This window comes from Myotis lucifugus, unplaced genomic scaffold (assembly GCF_000147115.1).
Source record: "Myotis lucifugus unplaced genomic scaffold, Myoluc2.0 scaffold_532, whole genome shotgun sequence".
Classification (NCBI taxonomy): domain Eukaryota; kingdom Metazoa; phylum Chordata; class Mammalia; order Chiroptera; family Vespertilionidae; genus Myotis; species Myotis lucifugus.
In genome coordinates this window covers 376824-398277 of record NW_005871580.1, presented here as the reverse complement: position 1 = coordinate 398277, position 21454 = coordinate 376824, and the positions used below count along the sequence as shown (strand labels likewise).

The 21454-nt window shown below is 38.3% G+C and overlaps 1 protein-coding gene across 1 annotated transcript in view; it reads right to left on the bottom strand.

Moving 5' to 3' along the window:
- Nucleotides 1-21454, bottom strand: part of TRIM24 (tripartite motif containing 24) — a 74506-nt gene that overhangs the window by 42846 nt on the left and 10206 nt on the right. The window contains exons 3-5 of the mRNA XM_023745307.1: nucleotides 9966-10113; nucleotides 8049-8181; nucleotides 2121-2237 (exon numbers count right to left, since the gene is read on the bottom strand). Of these exons, the coding sequence (XP_023601075.1) occupies nucleotides 2121-2237; nucleotides 8049-8181; nucleotides 9966-10113 (398 nt within the window). The remainder of the gene's footprint in view (nucleotides 1-2120; nucleotides 2238-8048; nucleotides 8182-9965; nucleotides 10114-21454) is intronic.

Below are 21454 nucleotides of genomic sequence, written 5' to 3'. Positions count from 1 at the left end.
GAAAATGAATGGTCAAGTAAGTCAGTCTAGTAAATTTAATCCTCCTATAATCAGGTAGGCAAATAAAGATATAAGCAATTAACACCTAATCCAAAGATTCTTTAATTTTTCCAATTCAAAAACCAAAATACTAAAAAAATAAAAGCCCACCAAATTTGGATAATTCACACTAATTTTAAGTCCAGAAATTTTCACACATATATGGTCAACTGATATTCTACAAAGATTCCAAGGCAATTCAGTAGCAACAGAAGAGTTTTGTCAACAAATGGGAGTTGGAGCAAATGGACATCCATATGTCAATTTAAAAAAAAGGAAATACTGTATATTGTGAAAGAATAAGAAAAAAGTCAAAATGGTAAACTTCACCAAGGGTGGATCTTTCACATAAAATTAGTTATCTTACAATTGCTACCATTTGCTACTAGATGGTAGAAATGACTATCATTATCTCTCCTTATCCTATCTAATAAAGAGGGAATATGCTAATTGACTGCCCCGCCCTCAAAGATGGCGGCGCCCACAGCCACAAGATGGCTGGCAGTTGTGGGTGATCAGGCCAGCAGGGGTGGAGAGTTAGGGGCGACCAGGCCAGCAGGGGAGGGCAGTTGGGGGTGACCGGGCTGGCAGGGGAGCAGTTAGGTGTTGATCAGGCTGGCAGGCAGAAGCGGTTAGGGGCAATCAGGCAGGCAGGCAGGCAGGTGAGTGTTTGGAAGCCAGCAGTCCCGGATTTTGAGAGGGATGTCGGACTGCCTGTTTAGTTATGGGATCGGGCCTAAACAGGCAGTCGGACATCCCCCAAGGGGTCTCAGATTGGAGAGGGTGCAGGCTGGGCTGAGGGACACCCCTACCCCTCAGTGCACAAATTTTGTGCACCGGGCCTCTAGTTCTATAAATATTAATTACAAGTTTTCAATTACTCAGTAACAAAATATTTTTAACCCACCAATTCACCAATTATTCTACTTGGAAAAGTACAGTATTGTGATTAAAATATGGTAAGGGAAATCGTTTTTGGTTAACTATAGTTATGTGAAAGAGAAAGGTAATATGAAATGAGAGCTGATCAGAATAAAAACTGACACACTAAAACTGTTACTACCACAATATATAATGACTAGCTATACTACTAATAATGGGACACCAAAAAAAGTTAACTTATATTGAAGAATTTTTTTTTAAATCAAGGAATTCCTTGAAAAAAATTCCCAAATGCCCAACCCTAGTCATGTTCCAAAATTATAAGAATAACAGTTTATGATTGCTCTTTTGGAAGATGAACCACAAAAGCCTTACAAAATTTTCTGAGAACAGCACTCAAATCCCCTGTAAGGCCTCTCTTATCCAGCTCTTTCTAATAAGAAAGATCATTTCTTGATCTGTTTAGGCAGACACGTTAAAAGAAAGGGGATACGGAATTTCATAGGTGTTGTAAAGGTTATAAAATGTCAGTGTGTGCCCCAAATGGGATAAAAAAAAAAAGGAGCTAGACAAACTCTCTCTTCCCCACAGAGGCCAGTGGTTTCCTCCACCAATCACTGAATTGTGAGACAGGAGCCTTGGACAAACGGAAGACAAAAACATAATAGATAATATGTAGAAACTGTGTAATATTGTACCTGACAAGGAATAAAAGGTGTGTGAAACCGTGTAACAATCCCTGCCTCCTGGTCCAAATGTCTCCAATTCATTGCAGTTAAGATGACAGCCCATAGGGGTTATCTCAAAGTTTAGCAATTCTTAAAATAGCATTTATGTATATAATCAAGTGTTAAAATATTTTACACTAGCAAAAACAGTTGATTTTATCTTTAAAATCCTGGTATTTCTTTAAAATTGAAAAACACTGATAATGATGAATTATTGATAACTTAAGTGAGCTGCTATAAATGCAGTGTGTCATCAAAATAATTTTAAATTTCATGGCTGAAAAGATGCTTTCAAACCCAAACATTCCAGAAATCCAAAATTTTGTAGAAGTCTTATTAACTGTTATTCGAGTCATCTGGCAGCTTACTTAGATCTATTTCACCATGAGTTAAATAAAATGTTCTAAAAGTGAGTATACTTAACACATTATATAAAGATGATTTATTATAATACCATAAATGTAAATTTACCTGTTCTGGATCTGATTTCCTGTGAATTTGATGTACTTTGTTTTTTCCATCAATTTGGTGATTAGTGTATCTATGATCACTTTCTGATTCTGAAAAGCTTCTTCTATAAATTGATATCTGAAGAAATAAATAAATAATTCAATTATCACATGAATTAATCTGTGTAAAATGAGGAAAAGCCCCAAAGCAAAGATATAATAGAAAACTATTTAAGATAATAAGAATATAAAGAATATAAACAGTTAAAATACAAAATATAGGTGGCCCCCAAAAAATGTATACACACACTTTGAATAATTACAAAGGCAGTATTAATTAAAATACATTTCATTGTCAAAATTGAGCTATCAGCTGTTAAAGTGTGTATACATTTGGGAGGAGGGCACTCTGTATATCCCTATAAGGCAAATTTTCCCTCTTGTGGAAATTATCCCTTAAGAAAGAGGGAGTCTAGCCCTGGCTGGTTTGGCTCAGTGGATAGAGCATTGGCCTGTGGACGGAAGGGTCCCAGGTTTGATTCAGGTCAGGGTACATGCCTAGGTTGCAGGCTCCTCCCTGGCCTGGGCCATGGTCAGGGCACATGCAGGAGGCAACCAATCAATGTGTTTCTCGCACATCGATATTTTTCCCTGTATTTCCCTCTCTCTCTTCCACACTCTCTAAAAATCAATGGAAAATATCCTTGAGTGAGGATTTAAGAAAAAAGAAAAAAGAAAAAGAAAAGGAATGGGGAGTCTTTACAGATATTATTCAAGGACACTCTTTAAATTATTTTGAAAATTTGGCACATGCATTATCACGGTTTTAGAGGATTACAGAGCTCACTTGGCCAAAAAGTAGTAACAAATATTTAGGCAGATTTAACTATTTTACAATTTCATAATTATGAAAGTTTGATGCTTATAAACATTTTGAAGATCATTTTAAAATAATAAGCCCTTTTAAAATATTTAACTTAGAAGTGAAGATGATAGCCTCTGACAAATAAGATGACTCAAGAGTATCTTAAGAGAAAGACAATGATGTAAATGATACATATGAAGATTTTCATTGTAAGTTTTTCATAAAATGTATAAATACAGTATTTTACATAATGTAATTTGAAAGTATAATTAAATTAAATATGAAGAGGGTGGTCAAAGTTAGAAAAAAAGAAAACAGATAATTTCATTCAATTTCCTTTGTACTTAATCATATTTGTAAACCATGACTGTTTAAATTCCTTCTTAGGTAACAAGATTTTTATTTTAAACTTTTTTTCATTACTACGCTGTTTGGGATCCTAATACAGTGTAATGTTGAATGAAATGGTCAAAATGGTCATCTTTATCTTCTTCCTAAACTCAAAGTAAAAACTTTGAATATTCCATTTATGATGTTTACTAGTTCTTTTCATAATCTTTAGCAGGTTTGGGAAATTTCCTTTTATTCCTAGTTTGCTAAGATATATATATATATACACACACACACACACACACACACACATATATACATATATATGTTTAAATGTTTTCATATTGATTTTAGAGAAAGAGGAAGTTAGAGGGAGAAACATCTATCAATTGCCTCTGTATGCACCCTGACGGGACAGAACCCACAACCTGAGCATGTGCCATCACTGGGTATTGAACCGGTGACCTTTTGGTGCACAGGACGATGCTCTACCTAGCCACACCAGCCAGGGCAATCATGGGTTATATTTTTAATTTAATGTTTCTTCTGCCTCTACTGAGATGGTTATATAATTTTTCCTTTATTCTTTAAATATATGAATTACATGATGATTTTCAGATGTTAAATAAACTTTGTATTACTAATAAGGCCAACTTGGTTATGATTACATTATCCAAAAATCATAATACTACTGAATTTGGTTTCCCAATTTATCTCTTAGAATTTTATTATTCAACTAGAGGCCCAGTGCACGAAATCTGTGCATGGGGGGTGTCCCTCAGCCCGGCCTGCACCCTTTCCAATCCGGGACCCCTCGGGGGATGTCCGACTACCGGTTTAGGACTGATCCCCTTTGGGACCGGGCCTAAACCGGCAGTCAGACATCCCTCTCGCAATCCAGAACCACTGGCTCCTAACCACTCACCTGCCTGCCTAATGCCCCCAACTGCCCTCCCCTGCTGGCCTGGTCGCCCCCAACAGCACTCCCCTGCCAGCCTGATATCGCCCGTAACTGCTCTCCCCTGCTGGCCTGATCGCCCCTAGCTGCCTCTGCCTGGGTCCCCACCACATGGTTTTGTCTGGAAGATGGCCCGACGGCCTGGTCTAATTAGCATATTACCCTTTTATTAGTATAGATTACAGTTTACATTCAATATTATTTTGTATTAGTTTCAGGTGTACAGCGTAGTGGGTAAACAATAATATACTTTACAACTGCTTAGAATTTTTAGGTTCATCTCATGGGTGAGACTACTCTGTAATTTTCTATTTTTACTCCTCATAATCAGTGAAGTTTACCTGGATTTGTATTTTACTTTATGGGAAAATTATAAATCATGGATTTACATGAAATTGAAGGACTAATCTAATTTTCTATTTTTTTTGTACTAGTTTTGGTAAGCTGTACTTTCTAAGAATTATCCCATTTCATGTAAAAATTTTCTATTGACAGATATCCTTTTTAATTTTTTAAATATATTTTTCACTATTGATAGTAGTACAGATATCTCCCATTTTTACAGATATCCTTTTATACTTTTTAATTCCTTTACAAAATACCCCCTTATTCCTATTATTTGGGCCTGCTCCCTTCTTAATCACTCATAAAAAGATTTGGTAATTTTACTAGTCTTTCTGAAAGATCCAATTTTTGGCTTTGACTATTTCATTAATTTCTGCACTTGTCTTTATTATATCCCTTTCCCCACTTACTTAAGGTTTAATTTACTCATTCTAACTTGAGATAAATGTTTAACACATTCATTTTTTAATCCTATTTAATATATGCAATTGTATATTTCTTTCTAATCATGGTTTTAGCAGTATATTTCAGAAATATTTTCATTATCATTCAGATAAAAATATTTTCTAGTATACTATATCAGGATTTCTTTTTTTACACTTTATTAACTAATTTTGAAATTTTAAAGATAAATTTGCAATAGTACAGCGTTCTCACATATACCTTTACACTGCTTAGCTTTTCAAATATTGCCTCCTCAACAGCCCTTTAATTCCTTAATAATTAGTATGCCATTTCCTAAAAAGGATCTTCTATTGTTTACCCATAATTATAGGAAAATTGACATTGAGATAATACTTCCATCTAATCTACAGACCATATACCAATTATGTCATTTGTCTCACTAATGTCCTCTATATTTCTTCTCCCTCTAATCCAGGATACCATCCAGGATAATACATCATTACATTTTGTTTTCATGTGAACTGTATTCCTTCATTTTCAAATATTCGGAGATTTTTCTCATCTATTATTATTTTCCAGATTAACTGCAGAGTTTACACAAGACTTTATATGATTTTAATCCTTTGAAATTTAAGACTGCTCTGGCATGATTAAATTCTTCCTATTTATGTTTGAAAAGAATGTGTATTGGGTACAGTATTTCTTAATGTCCATGAGGTTACTTATTAGTTGTTATTTGAATTTTATGGAAATATCCTTATTTTTAGTGTGCTTGTTTTGTCAATTATTGAGATGTTAAATTTCCCACTCTAACTGTAGATTTGTTTATTTGTTCTAAGTTGTTATTTTTCTTTACATATTTTTCTTTTTATTATTTTGTTTTTCTCTCTATATTTTAAAGGGCATAAATTTAGAACTGTTGTATCTTTTAGATGAAGAAAACCATTTTTCATTATAAAGTTTCCCCCTTTATCTCAATGCATTTTGCTATGCCAACTTGCCTTTGGTTGGTGTTTGTATGGCACATCTTTACCTGTCCTTTTTATATACTCAGGTTTTAGATGTTTCTGCAACAGACTTTCTATTTTCTTCTTATCCAGCCTGAAATATTTTGAACATTTTATCTATTTAAATTTATTATAATTACAATACATTTATAGATCTATCAAGTTCTAATTTAATCTGCTCTTTGTTGCTTTTTCTTTCTTTGACCTGTGTTTAGACCAGCCGTGGGCAAACTAGGGCCCGCGGGCTGGATCCGGCCCGTTTGAAATGAATAAAACTAAAAAAAAAAAAAAAAAAAGACCGTACCCTTTTATGTAATGATGTTTACTTTGAATTTATATTAGTTCACACAAACACTCTATCCATGCTTTTGTTCCGGCCCTCCGGTCCAGTTTAAGAACCCATTGTGGCCCTCAAGTCAAAAAGTTTGCCCACCCCTGGTTTAGACTGATTAATTTATTAATTATTCTATTCTCCCCCCCACAAATACTTTTACTATTCTTTCAGTGACTACTCCAGATATTACACAACACAGATCTTGACTTATCACCTAATATTGATTTTTATATTTTTACTCTCCATCCTAAATTATTCATAAGCCTTAGACCATGAACTCCACATCCTCCTAACACCGTGGTCGGCAAACTGCGGCTCAGGAGCCACATGTGGCTCTTTGGCCCCTTGAGTGTGGTTCTTCCTAAGCCTTAGGAGTACCCTAATAAAGTTAATAACAATGTACCTACCTATATAGTTTAAGTTTAAAAAATTTGGCTCTCAAAAGAAATTTCAATCGTTGCATTGTTGATATTTGGCTCTGTTGACTAATGAGTTTGCCGACCACTGTCCTAACATGTCTGCTGTGTGATATACAACACACATAATGCAAACCAACTAGATATTTTTATTGCTTTCTAAGTCAATATTTATTCAGATTTACAAATGCTTATTTTAACTGCTCTTATTCTGCCATGCATCATCTCCCATTTTTCTTCTGTCTAAAGTGTACTTTAGCCCAGCCAGCATGGCTCAGTGGTTGAGCATCAACCTATGAATCAGCAGGTCATGGTTCGATTCCCCGTCAAGGGCACATACCTGTGGTTTTGGGCTCAATCCCCAATAGGGGGCGTGCAGGAGGCAGCCGATCAATGATTTTCTCTCATTATTGATGTTTCTATCTCTCACTCCCTTTCCCTTCCTCTCTGAAATAAAAATATATAAAAATTTAAAAAATAAAATAAGTAAAACAATATGTGGGGGCTAGTGGTTCTTAGCTCAGGGTGATCTTGCTTCCAGGACCATGCATTTTTAGTTGTGACAACTGGGAGGATACTACTGGAATCTAGTGAATAGAGGTCAAAGATGCAGCTAAATACCACATAAAGCATCGAACAGCCCCCACACAAAGAATTATCTCTGGCCCAAAATGTCAATAGTGCCAAAGTTGAAATATCCTATATGATAAAAGCCTAATATGCCAAGTGTCCGGTCGTCCGTTCAACCAATCAAAGCGTAATATGCTAATGATATGCTAAGGTTGCTCAACCACTCGCTATGACATGCACTGACCACCAGGGGGCAGACGATCAACGGGTCGACCAGTCGCTATGATGTACACTGACCACCAGTGGGCAGATGATCAACCAGTCAACCAGTCGCTATGATGTGCACTAACCACCAGAGGGTAGATGCTCAACACAGGATCTGCCCCCTGGTGATCAGTGCACTCCCACAGGGGGAGCACCGCTCAGCCAGAAGCCAGGCTCACAGCTGGCAAATGCAGCGGTAGTGGCAGGAGACTCTCCCGCCTCTGCAGCAGTCAGACATCCCCCAAGTGCTCCCGGACTGCGAGAGGGTGCAGGCTAAGCTGAGGGATCCCCCGCCCCCCACATCCCAGTGCATGAATTTCATGCAACAGGCCTCTAGTTCCTGAATAGGCCAAACAAAACATTACCTGCAGACTGCCATTTGGTTGGGTGCCAGCAGTCCTCTACTTTCATAAAGCTATATTACAAATCTATGTATATAATGAAAGATGTTGGTACCTATGCTCTTTATGTTCTAATAACTGGCAATCCCGACATGTCAGTTTGTCGCATGTTTCACAGTAAAGCTTTAGCTGCTCCTTCTTATGAAAGGGACAAAATACTGGTCGCTGACTGGTCACACCAACTGCTTCTGGAGAAACAATGAGAGCCAAAAAAAAGAAAATTAATGTAATTGAATAGTAAATAATTAGATTCTACTGAGATATAAAAGAACTACAAACAATTTCATCAACAACATCACTACTTCTAGGTTTTACATCTGTTAAAATGTTAAGTATTCTTGGCATTTCAGAAGGAAAATATAAATGAGCTCTTCACTTTTCAATGTGTAAATTCCAATTATAATTCAGAAAAAAATGTGGTTAAAAATATGCTTTATAAAATTAAAAAATCTTAATGTCCCAGATAAGTGAGTGTGAACCAATTTGATGTTTTTTTATTCCAAGTACGGGGGGACATTTTTAAAAATGCAATTCAGAAAATATAATAAAGATGTGGTTAAAAAAAATTTTACCACTTTTGCAAAAATACTAACAAAGGATACCCATCAACACAAGTAATTATAAAGTTTTCACTATTATACAGTCATCTGTGTAACTTTACAATAGTTAACCAGCATAGGAATAAAATTGGGCAATACTTAATATAATGTTAAATGGAAAAAATCAGAATACAAATAAATATGATTAATTAAACAGTTATCTAATAATTTAAAGTAAAATCCAAAAATTTCAGAAATAATCTCACCTTCAGAGATAATCAATATTAATAACCTGGTATGTGTTCCTTTGGCTGTTTTTCTACATAACTATATATATTAGTGGGTATTTGGTTTTATAAAATTTAAAAAATAGCACTATACTTATTGTCTTGTAAACTGTTTTTTTTTCCCCCACTTACCTCTATGTTAGCTATCTTTCTATGTTAGTAAATACATCTATGTATTTATTAACTATACTAGAGGCCCAGTGCACGGATTTGTGCACACTGAAAGGAAATTAATTAGAAGGTGGCTGGCAGGGCAGGACTGGGCGAGATGGGCTGGACACGCCCTGGAGCCAACCTCCTGCTGTCCCTCTCCAGCCGGCTGCACCTGGGGCGGTGGCAGGGCTCCAAGGGCATCTGTGGAGTGAGCAGGGTCCCTCTGGCAGGCGGGGTCCCTCGGCCTGGCCTGAGGGGATTGGGCCAAAACCGGCAGTCTGAAATCCCCCGAGGGGACCTGGAGTGCAAGAGGGCACTCTGCAAAGTTGCTGTCGCTCGGCAGCTCCTGCGTTAAGTGTCTGCCCCCTGGTGGTCAGATCACGTCATAGCTACCAGTTGGACGGTCGCTTAGGCTTTTGTATATATAGACAGTATTCCATCAAAAGGATATACTACCTGATAGTGGGCATTTAAATGTTTCTCATTTTTCAATATTGTGTGTTAGTGTTGAAACAAACAAATGAAATGTAAAAGTCATTGAATGTTTCTGTAAGACAAATTTCTAGTAATAGAATTGTTGGGCCAAATGGTAATTTATATATACATAATTAAATAGTACTCCAAAAAACTGTACCAATTTGTACTCCTACTCGGGTAGACTATTAGCTTACTAATAAGGTTTTCTCAGTATTTTTAGTCTTCACCAATTTTATTTTAAAAAGAAAGAAATATTTCACAATCTTTAGGTGCATTTCTTTAATAACGGAGATGGAAACTTGACACATTCATCAACCATTTGCATTTCTTTTAAGGGTCTGTTTATAACCTCTTATTTTTCTGTCCAATTCTCTTTACAACTTGTAAACACATTTAATATTTTTTTCCAAGCACATGATATTGCTTATAAGTGTATCAAAACATGTCAGCGTAGAAAGGAAAAAAAAAATGGTGGGAGGAATAGAGAAAAAGAGATTAAAAGAACTAATTCATTACCTGGAGATACTTCCTCTTTCTGCCTCACAGTATGGTCTTTTGTGAACTTCACCCTTTGATGAGCTCTGATGCATGTCTTACAGAGCCATTCAACACACTCTACACAAAACCCATTAGCTTCTGCATTGTCCTCACAGCTTGTACATACCTAAAAGAAACATATCACATCAATTTTTGAGAAAAATGAAAAGGTGGTCACAACACTAGTCATATGGAAATGATACAACCATACTTGACTCTATCAGTTATCTTCTAAATAGGGTTTGTAAATTTAAACTGACCTTATGCTTATTTATTTTGTTTTGTTAATCCTTACTCGAGGATATTTTTTCCACTGAATTTTAGACAGAGTGGAATGGAGGGGGTGAGACAGAGAGAGAGAAATATCAATTGGTTCCTCCCACACATGCCGTGACCTGAGGCCAGGATTGAGCCTGCAACCAAGGTATGTGCCCTTGATCAGAATCGAAACCAGGACCCTTCAGTCTGAGGGCCAATGTTCTAATCACTGATAAAACTGGCTAGGGCCTGACATTATGTTTTAAACTATAAACATATGAAATGGAAATATAAGGACACTGTCCTTAGAACCATACAGCAAATATTGCAGGCACTATGCTAAGTGTTGAGGTTACAACAATCAGGAAAAGCAAGCACAGTGCCTGCCCTTGTGATACCAAGTCTCACAGATGGAATATGGGTTCAAATCCCAGTTCCCCCACTTAACAGCTGAGTACTCTTGGGCAGGTTATTTAGAATGCTTATGCTTATTTATTTAAGATTTTAAAATTGATTTTGAGGGAGAGAGGAAGGGAAATGGGGAGAGAAGGAGAAACATTGATGTGAGAGGTAAACATCGATTGGCTATCTCCTGCATGCCCCGCACCAGGGATCAAGCCCGAAACCCAGGTTATGTGCCCTGAGAATCAAACCTGCAACTTTTTGGTGCACAGGACGCCGCCCAACCGAGCCACATAGGCCAGGCCTAGAATGCTCATGTTTAAAATGATGGTAGTAATACAGAATTTACTGAGTAGCTGTGAAGATTAAATATGAGAAACATTACTGGAATAATCACACTAATACATAATTACAAACTGAGAAGTGCTATAAAAGAAAAGGTATGAGACACTGTTAACAACGTACAGTTGGGGAAACTGATTTCACTTTAGTGGGGTTGCAGAGACGGGGAAAAGTGAGAGGTGAGATTACTCAGACAAGGCTTTCTCTAAGGAGATCATATTAGCACCAAAATATGAAAGTTGAGTCATCAATTACTGATGACAAGCCTTTTAGGCAGAGAGAACAGTATGTACAAAAGCCTCCAGCAAAAAGACCATAGCAGGTTCAAAGTGCTGACAGAAAAGTAGTATGGCTAAAGTGGAGAGATTAAGGGGAAGACTGGCAAGAGAAGCTGGTGACATAGCAGGCAACAGCCAGGTCAAACAGGATCACAAGACAATTTGGTCTCTGACTAAATAAGTCTCCTAAAAGCTTTTAAGCAGTAAGTGAAATGGCCAAATATGCATTTTTAAAATCACCACCACTGCAACTGTAGACATGAGATTAAAAAGGGGGCAAGTGTTCCAGCATAGAGACAAATAGGAGGCTTTTTCAGTGGTTTAGGTGAAAATGGGAGGAAGTGGAGATAAATAAGGAGACTTAGAAAGTAAAACAGCCTGGCTGGAGTGGTTCAGTGGTTGAGCGTTGACCTAGGAACCAGGAGGTCATGGTTTGATTCCTGATCGGGACATATGCCTGGGTTGCGAGCTCGATCCCCAGTGTGGGGCATGACGGAGGCAGCTAATGAATGATTCTCTCTCTCTCTCTCAGTGTTGATGTTTCTAGCTCTCTTTCCTCTCCCTTCCTCTTTAAGTTATTTATATATATATATGTAATATATGTATATTATATATATATATGGAAGTAAAACAGACTGGTTTGTAGAATGCCCAGCATATGGGAGGTAAAGATAACTCCTATATTTCCAGCTTAGATTACACCATGTACATAGTTTTTCCAGTTACACAACCTATAAATTGTTATTATATCATTAGTGATTGAGGGATGGAAAAATTTCCTCTTCAGTCAGTGGTTTACATTAGCTGAATTCCAAGTTACCTGGACAATATTTCTATTAACTAAAACCTCCCTTTTTTAGGTCTTATCATCTTCAACCTTTCTAACATCATTTGATGCCACTCACTCCTACTTCCTAGAAATCATTTGGATTCCTCGAAACCTCCGGATCCACTTATCTGACTGAATGCCCCTGAATCGTACCACCACTCTTTTTCCTTTGATTCTGTAGATTTTTGTTGGATGTTGAGATTGGTCTCATCCACTCCCTTAGCTTCAACTGTCACTTCAATAAGGATGCCCCCCCCTTAAAACAGTTTCCACACAATGCTTCAAAAATGAATAAAGGATCTCTACGTATATGGCTAGGAAGGGATCTCTAGTACTATATAAAGTAAAATTTAAAAAGAAAAGTGAAAAAGCAAGCATGCCACTGCTTGTTTAAGAAAAGATGGGGTTTGGGTGGGATGACTTATTTGCTTATATTGTTAAAACATAAAATTACTCAAAATTATATATAAATAATATTAAAAATCCTATCTAATAAAAGAGAAACATGGTAATTAGCCGTACCTCCACTACCCTTCCCATTGGCTAATCAGGGCGATATGCAAATTAACTGCCAGCCAAGATGGCGGCCGGCAGCCAGGCAGCTTGAAGCTAACATGAGGCTTGCTTACTTCAGTGACGGAGGACTCCAACGTTCCCCGCCTGCCGCTGCCGGCCTCTGAGCTTGCAGTTTGAAACATTGTAACAAATAAGGAAGCTAAACAAAACCCCAGAAACCTGCTTTCAGCTAGCCAGGCTTCAGCCAGCCGGACCACAACATTGTTTCAATTATAGAACCCAAACAAACCAGATACCTGCTTTCAGCAGCCAAGGCCTAAGAGCTGGAGCCAAGCCTCAGAGCTAAAGCTGGCCCAGAATAAAAAAGAAAACAGAAAAAAAAGGAGCGGTTGGGAGCTTCAGTCACCCGCCAGCCTGAAAACGGCCCTCAGCCCCTCACCCAGACTGGCCAGGCACCCCAGTGAGTACCCCCACCCTGGAAGGGTGTGTGACCAGCTGCAAACAGCCATCATCCCCTCATCCAGGCTGGGCCAGGCACCCCAGTGGGGACCCCCACCCTGATCCAGGACACCCTTCAGGGCAAACCAGCCGGCCCCCACCCGTGCACCAGGCCTCTATCCTAATATATTAAAAGGGTAATATGCCTCCCGGCACTGGGATCAGCTTGACAGGGGGCAGCGCCCAAACCCCCTGATCGGCCCTGCTCTGTTCGTGACAGGGTGCGGCGCCCCAACCCCCCGCCCCCCACGGGCACTGCTCTGTGTGTGACGGGGTAGAGCCATAACCTCCCCATTGGCCCTGCCCTGAGTGTGACAGGGGACGCGCCCAACCCCCTGATCGCCCTGAGCGTGACTAGGGGTGGCATCGCAACCTCCCGATCCGCCCTGCTCTGTGCATGACAGGGGGCAGCGCCCCAACTCCCCAATTGGCCCTGCTCTGAGCCTGACCAGGGGCTGCACCTAGGGATTGGGCCTGCCCTCTGCCACCCGGGAGCAGGCCTAAGCCAGCAGGTCGTTATCTCCCGAGGGGTCCCAGACTGTGAGAGGGCACAGGCCGGGCTGAGGGACCCCCCCCCCTCCCGAGTGCACAAATTTTTGTGCACCGGGCCTCTAGTAAAAGGATAAACCATTAAAGAAATTCTCTATAAGGCAGAGAATAAAACAAGGTAGTCAGGTAGATGAGATGGGGATAGATGTCTGAGTTATCTGAATACACCCTGTGCTACAGATTTTACTTTAGAACTATGTAAATGTTTTATATGTAGTTATACAAATTAAAAAATTTAAATCCTTAAACATCAAAAGCAAAAATGAAACAAATGAACCTGTCTTATCAAGTGGGTGGCTTAGCCATGTAGAGAATAATTATTTACTTCAAGTAACTTTAAAAGATGACGACTTGATTAAGAATCTCCAGTGCATACACATATTCTTACTATCTTTCTTGCTTTCTGTTTTGACAGACACAACTCCATAATTTCTACTTTCAGCACCAATTCTATTCTTCAGTACTCTTACTCAGCAAGCCATATTTTTGTTTTATGAGCTGGTTTCACATTACATTCCAAGAATAGGTGGTACTGCAATGCCAGAGGAAGAAAGGACTTAATCTTCTTAGTGGGCTTCCTATTTGCTGGCAATTTCTGTGCACACCACACAAAGCAGCAGTTCCTTCCATAGCAACAGTTACCGCAAGCTTGTAGTTTTTCCAATACTTGTAAAACCCGCATTAGAAATATCAACATCATCAGCCTACTCTTGTTCCTCTGAGGTCTGAGATTCTAAGGCCAAAGGTTCAGAGACCATCACAAGACAAACAGCATCTCCTCTTCGGATGTTTTAAACTGACATTCCATAAGGCCCATCCTCTAACTTATAATATTCCAAACTTTGTCTTTGTTCTCAAAGCAATCTTGAAAAGGAACAAAGCTGAAAGTATCATACTATCTGATTTCAAACTATATTACAACAAGGCTATAGTAATCAACCAGTAGGTACTGGAATAAAAAGACACACAGACCAATGGAGCAGGATAGAGAACCCAAAAATAAACCCATATCTATATGGTCAATTAATATATGACAAAGGAGGCAAGAATGGGGTAAAGATAGTCTCTTCAATAAATGTTGGGTAAACTGGACTGATATGTGCAAAAGAATGAAACTACACCACTTTCTCACACCATATAAAAGTATAAACTCAAAATGGATTCAAGACTTAGAAATAACACTGAAACTATAAAACTCCTAGATGAAAACACAGGCAGTAAACTCTAACATTGCTCTCAGTAATATTATTTTGGGTAAGTCTTCTTGGGCAAGGGAAACAAAAGAAAAAAACAGTCCTAACTGGTTTGGCTCAGTTGATAGAGTGTCAGCCCACGGACTGAAGGGTTTCATTCAATTCCAGTCAAGGGCATGTACCTTGGTTGTGGGCTCGATACCCAGTAGGGGGCATGTAGGAGGCAGCTGATGGATGTTTCTCTCTCAGCAATGTTTCTAACCCTCCACCACTCTCCCTTTCTCTCTTTATTTTATTTATTTATTTATAAGAATTTTTGTTATGGTGTAAAAAGAATAAAAAGCTAAGAAAGAAAACAGGCACACAAAATAAAAATGGCTACAAACAGGTACCTTTCAATAATAACTTTAAACGTAAATGAACTAAATGCTCCAATCAAAAGACATCGAGTGGCTAAATGAATAAAAAAAAACATGACTGATATATTTGCTGTCTACAAGAGACCCACCTCAGAATAAGGGATTCACACAGACTGAAAGTGAAGGAATGGAAAAATATCTTTCAGGCAAATGGAAATGAAAAAAAAAAAAAGCTGGGGTAACAATACTTATATCGGACAAAATAGACCTCAAAGTGAAAGCCATAACAAGAGATAAGGAAGGCCACTTCATAATACTAAAGTGATCGATATAACAAGAGGATATAACCCTGACAAACATATATGCATCCAATGCAGGAGCACCCAAATACATAAAAAAAACTCCTGGAAGATATCAAAGGAGAGATCGACAACAATACAATCATAGTAGGGGACTTTAATACGCCACTGACATCACTGGATAAATCCTCTAGACAAAAAATCAGCAAAGAAACAGCAATCCTAAATGACTCACTAGATCAGATGGACTTAATTGACATCTTCAGAACATTTCACCCCAAAGCCACGGAATATACGTTCTTCTCAAGTGCACATGGAACATTTTCAAAAACAGACCACATATAGGGTCACAAGCAAAGTCTCCCCAAATTCAAAAAGACGAAATCATACCAAGCATCTTCTCAGACCACAATGGCATAATAGTAGAAATAAACTACAATAAAAACAATCCAAAACACTCGAACACTTGGAAGCTGAATAGCATGTTATTAAATATTGATTGGGTTACCAATGACATCAAAGAAGAAATTAAAAACATCCTGGAAACTAATGACAATAAAAACACAACAATCCAAAACCTATGGGACACAATGAAAGCAGTCCTGAGAGGGAAGTTTATAGCTCTACAGGCCTACCTCAAAAAGTAAGAAAAAATGATAGTAAATCATCAAACTCTACAACTCAAAGAATTAGAAAGAGAGCAACAAGAAAAGACCAGAGTGAGCAGAAGGAAGGAGATAATAAAGATTTAGAGCAGAAATAAATGACATCAAGACCAAAAAAACAATACAAAAAAAATCAATGAAACCAAGAGCTGGTTCTTTGAAAGGATAAACAAGATTGATGAACCTCTAGCCAGGCTTACCAAGAAGCAGAGAGAGAGGACCAAAATAAACAAAATCAAAAATGATAGAGGCGAAATAACAACAGACCCCACAGAAATACAAATTATTGTTAAAAAATACTATGAACAACTCTACTCCAACAAACTAGACAACCTGGAGGAAATGGACATATTCCTAGAAAAATACAACCTTCCAAACCCAATCAGGAAGAACCTGAAAATCTCAATAGGCCAATAACTTTGGAAGAAATTGAAGCAGTAAACAAAAGCTTCCAGCAAACAAAAGCCTGGGGCCAGATGGCTTCACAGGGGAGTTTTACCTAATATTCAAGGAAGAACTAAAACTTATCCTCCACACACTATTCCAAAAAATTCAAGAGGAAGGAACACTTCCAAGCTCATTCTATGAAGCCAGCATCGCCCTAAAACCAAAACCAGATAAAGACAACACATGAAAGAGAATTACAGGCCAATATCCCTCATGAACATAGATGCCAAAATCCTCAACAAAATCTTAGCAAATCAGATCCAGCAGTACATCAGAAAGATCATACATCATGACCAAGTAGGATTTATCCCAGGGATGCAAGGATGGTACAATATCTGTAAATCAATAAACGTGATATATCACATAAACAAATTGAGAGAAAAAAACCACATAGTCATATCAATTGATGCAGAGAAAGCATTTGACAAAATCCAACACCCATTTTTGATAAAAACTCTCAGCAAGGTGGGAATAGAAGGATCATACCTCAACATAATAAAAGCCATATATGACAAACCTACAGCCAACATCATACTCAATGGACAAAAACTAACACCATTTCCCCTAAGAACCGGAACAAGACAGGGAAGCCCACTCTCACCAGTCCTGTCTGACATAGTACTGGAAGTATTAGCCATTGCGATTAGACAAGAAGAAAAAATAAAAGGCATCCAAATTGGAAAAGTAAAACTGTCCTTATTCGCAGATGACATGATATTGCACATAAAAATCCCTAAAGACTCCATCAAAAAACTATTAGACTTAATAAATGAATTTGACAATGTAGCAGGATACAAAATTAATGCCAAGAAATCTATGGCATTTCTATACACCAATAGTGAACTTACAGAAAGAGAGACTAAAAAAGCAATCCTATTTACCATCACACCAAAAAAATTAAGATACCTAGGAATAAGCTTCAGAGGTAAAAGACCTCTACTCAGAAAACTACAGGACACTGAAAAAAGAGATAGAGGAAGACATAAACAGATGGAAGAACATACCATGTTCTTGGATTGGTAGAATCAACATCATTAAAATGTCTATACTACCCAAAGCAATCTATAAATTCAATGCACTTCCCATTAAAATACCAACGGCATATTTCACAGACCTAGAACGAACTCTCCAAAAATTCATCTGTAATAAAAAAAAGACCCCGAATAGCTGCAGCGATCCTGAGAAAGAAGAACAAAGTAGGTGGGATCCAAATACCAGATATCAAGCTGTATTACAAAGCCACTGTTCTCAAAACTGCCTGGTACTGGCACGAGAACAGACATATAGATCAATGGAATAGAATAGAGAACCCAGAAATCAACCCGAACCAATATGCTCAATTGATATTTGACAAAGGAGGCAAGAACATACAATGGAGTCAAAACAGTCTCTTCAAGAAATGGTGCTGGGAAAATTGGAGAGATACATGAAAAAGAATGAAACTAGACCACCAACTTACACCATACACAAAAATAAACTCAAAATGGATAAAGGACTTAAATGTAAGACGGGAAACCATAAAAATACTAGAGGAATCCAAAGGCAACAAAATCTCAGACATATGCCGAAGCAATTTCTTCACCGATACAGCTCCTAGGGCATTGGAAACTAAAGAGAAAATAAACAAATGGGACTACATCAAAATAAAAAGCTTATGCACAGCAAAAGAAATCATTAACAAAACAAGAAAGCCCACTGCATGAGAGAACATATTAGCCAATGTTATCACCGATAAGCATTTAATCTCCAACATTTATAGGGAATTCATACAACTTAACAAAAGGAAGATAAACAATCCAATCAAAAAATGGGCAAAGGACCTAAATAGACACTTTTCAAAAGAGGACATTCAGAAAGCCAAGAGACATATGAAAACATGCTCAAAGTCACTAATCATCCGAGAGATGCAAATCAAAACAACGAGGTACCATCTTACACCTGTCAGAATGGCTATCATCAACAAATCAACAAACGACAATTGCTGGAGAGGATGTGGAGAAAAAGGAACACTCGTGCACTGCTGGTGGGAATACAAACTGGTGAAGCCACTATGGAAGACAGTGTGGAGTTTCCTCAAAAAGTTAAAAATGGAACTCCCATTTGACCCAGTGATCCCACTTCTAGGAATATATCCCAAGAAACCAGAAACACCAATCAGAAAGGATATATGCATCCCTATGTTCATAGCAGCACAATTCACCATAGCTAAGATTTGGAAACAGCCTAAGTGCCCATCAGCAGATGAATGGATCAGAAAACTGTGGTGCATCTACACAAGGGAATACTATCCTCCTGTAAAAAAGAAGGAATTCTTACCATTTCCAACAGCATGGATGGAACTGGAGAGCATTATGCTAAGTGAAATAAGCCAGTCAATGAAAGAAAAATACCACATGATCTCACTCATTTATGGATAATAAAGACCATTATAAACTGATGAACAAAAATAGATACAGAGGCAGAACAGCATCGAACAGACTGTCAAACTAAAGAAGGAAGGCCAGGGAGGTTTGGGGGTGGAGGGGGTGGTAAGAGATCAACCGAAGGACTTGTATGCATGCATATAAGCATAATCAATGGACACAAGACACTGGGGAGTAGGGGAGGCCAGGGGAAGGTCAAGGGGGGTGGGGAAGAGGACATATGTAATACTCTTTGTAATACTTTAAGCAATAAAACAAAATTAAAAATAAATAAATAAAATGGACTCGTAAATAAAAAGAATTTTTGTTAGTTTATTTGAGTCAAACTGTCAACAATTGCTGGGAAGCAGTACCTCAAAGGACTGGGATAATGCTCCCTCTTCCTCTCTTTAAAAATCAAAACAATATATATTTTTTTAAAAGACAAAACAAACAAATGGGACTATGTCAAACTAAGAAGTTTTTGCACATTGAAGAAAACCATCAACAAAACAAAAAGACAACTTAATGAATGAGAGAAGATAGTCACTAATGATACATCTGATAAGGGATTAATATCCAAACTACATAAGGAACTCATATAACTCAACATCAAAACAAACAATCCAATTAAAAAATGGGCAGAGAGCCTGAATAGACATTTCTCTAAAGAGGACATACAGCCGACACCGGTTTGGCTTGGTGGATGGAGCGTTGGCCTGCGGACTAAAAGGTCCCAGGTTCGATTCCGGTCAAGGGCATGTACCTGGGTTGCGGGCACATCCCCGGTGGGAGATGTGCAGGAGGCAGCTGATTGATGTTTCTAACTCTCTATCTCTCTCCCTTTCTCTCTGTAAAAAAATCAATAAAATATATTAAAAAAAATAAAATAAAAAAATAAAAAAAATAAAGAGGACATACAGATAGCAAACAGACATATGAAAAGATGCTCACCATCACTAATCATCAGGGAAATGCAAGTTAAAATCACAATGAGGTATCACCTCACACCTGTCAGAATGGATATTATCAATAAATCAATAAACAAGTATTGGTGAGGATGTCATAAAAAAGACTGAAATCTTGACATTTGTGACAACATGATGGACCTAGGGGGTACTAAGCTAAGTGAAATAAACCAGACAAAGACAAATACCATATGATTTCACTTATATGTGATATCCAAAAAGAAAATAAACCAACAAATAAGACAGAAACAAACCCATAGATACAGAAAACAAAGTTATGGTTGCCAACTGGGTGAAAAATATGAAAGGATTAAGAATTACAAATTGCCATTTATAAAAATAGGCATCAGGATGTAAAGTACTGCATAGAGATTATCTTACCTAGTAATAGACAAACATGTAAATTGACCGTCCCTCTGCTATGCTCACCAGCCAATCAGGAGAGTATGCAAATTAACCCAACAAAGACGGCAGTTAATTTGCATATGTAGGCGGGAAGCGGCGGAGCGAAGACGGAAGGCTCCAGGCTGGAGCAGCGAAAATGGAAGGCTCCAGGCCGGAGCGAAGGCCTGGGTCCCGGGTGCTGGAGGAAAACTGGTGCCGGCAGCCAGGGGAAGGGTAGGCCTATTGCACGAATCTCTTCATGCAACGAACCTCTAGTAGTCAATAATATTTTAATAATTATGTATGGTGTCAGATGGGTAAGAGACTTAATAAAGTAATCACTTTGTAAGTTACATAAATGTCACTACGGTGCACACCTGAAACTAATATATGACAACTACAATTTAAAACTTTTTTAATTTAAAAAGAATTAAAAACAAAATAATTAACATTAAAAATGAATTAAAATGATTTCTGATTGTACCAAAACTATCATATAACCTATAATACATAATGTAAATATTTATTTATACAGATACCTTATGTATTACATTGATATTTATCTTAATATATATGAACACAACACTATATAAATATTTTTATATATTTGGGGAAAATAATTATGTCAATGTAAGTAAGGACCAATATTTCTAGTACTGTAGAAGTGAGATAAATCTATATATATAAAAACCTAAGCGATCTACAGGACCAAACAACCAGAACGACTGGTCGCTATGACACGTACTAGCCACCAGGGGCCAGATACTCAAGGCAGGAGCTGCCCCCTGGTGGTCAGTGCACTCCCATAGCCAACCTCCCCCGGCCAGCCAACCTCCCTCGGTCCCTCCCCCCGGCCAGCAGGCCCCAATTGCCCTGGGCCCTGAACTGGGGGTGGGTGGCAGCAGACTTGGCCCCTTTCCCAGGGGAGCCAAAAAGGCTGGCTCCCTCTTCAGGGCCAGTGGCCAACCTCCAATGCCCCATCCCTGCCCCCGGCCAGCAGGCCCTGATCAGCCCACTGCCCACCCACCACAGTGTGCGCAGTGTGAGGGAGAGGGGGGAGGAGGCAGGCACCGACGACG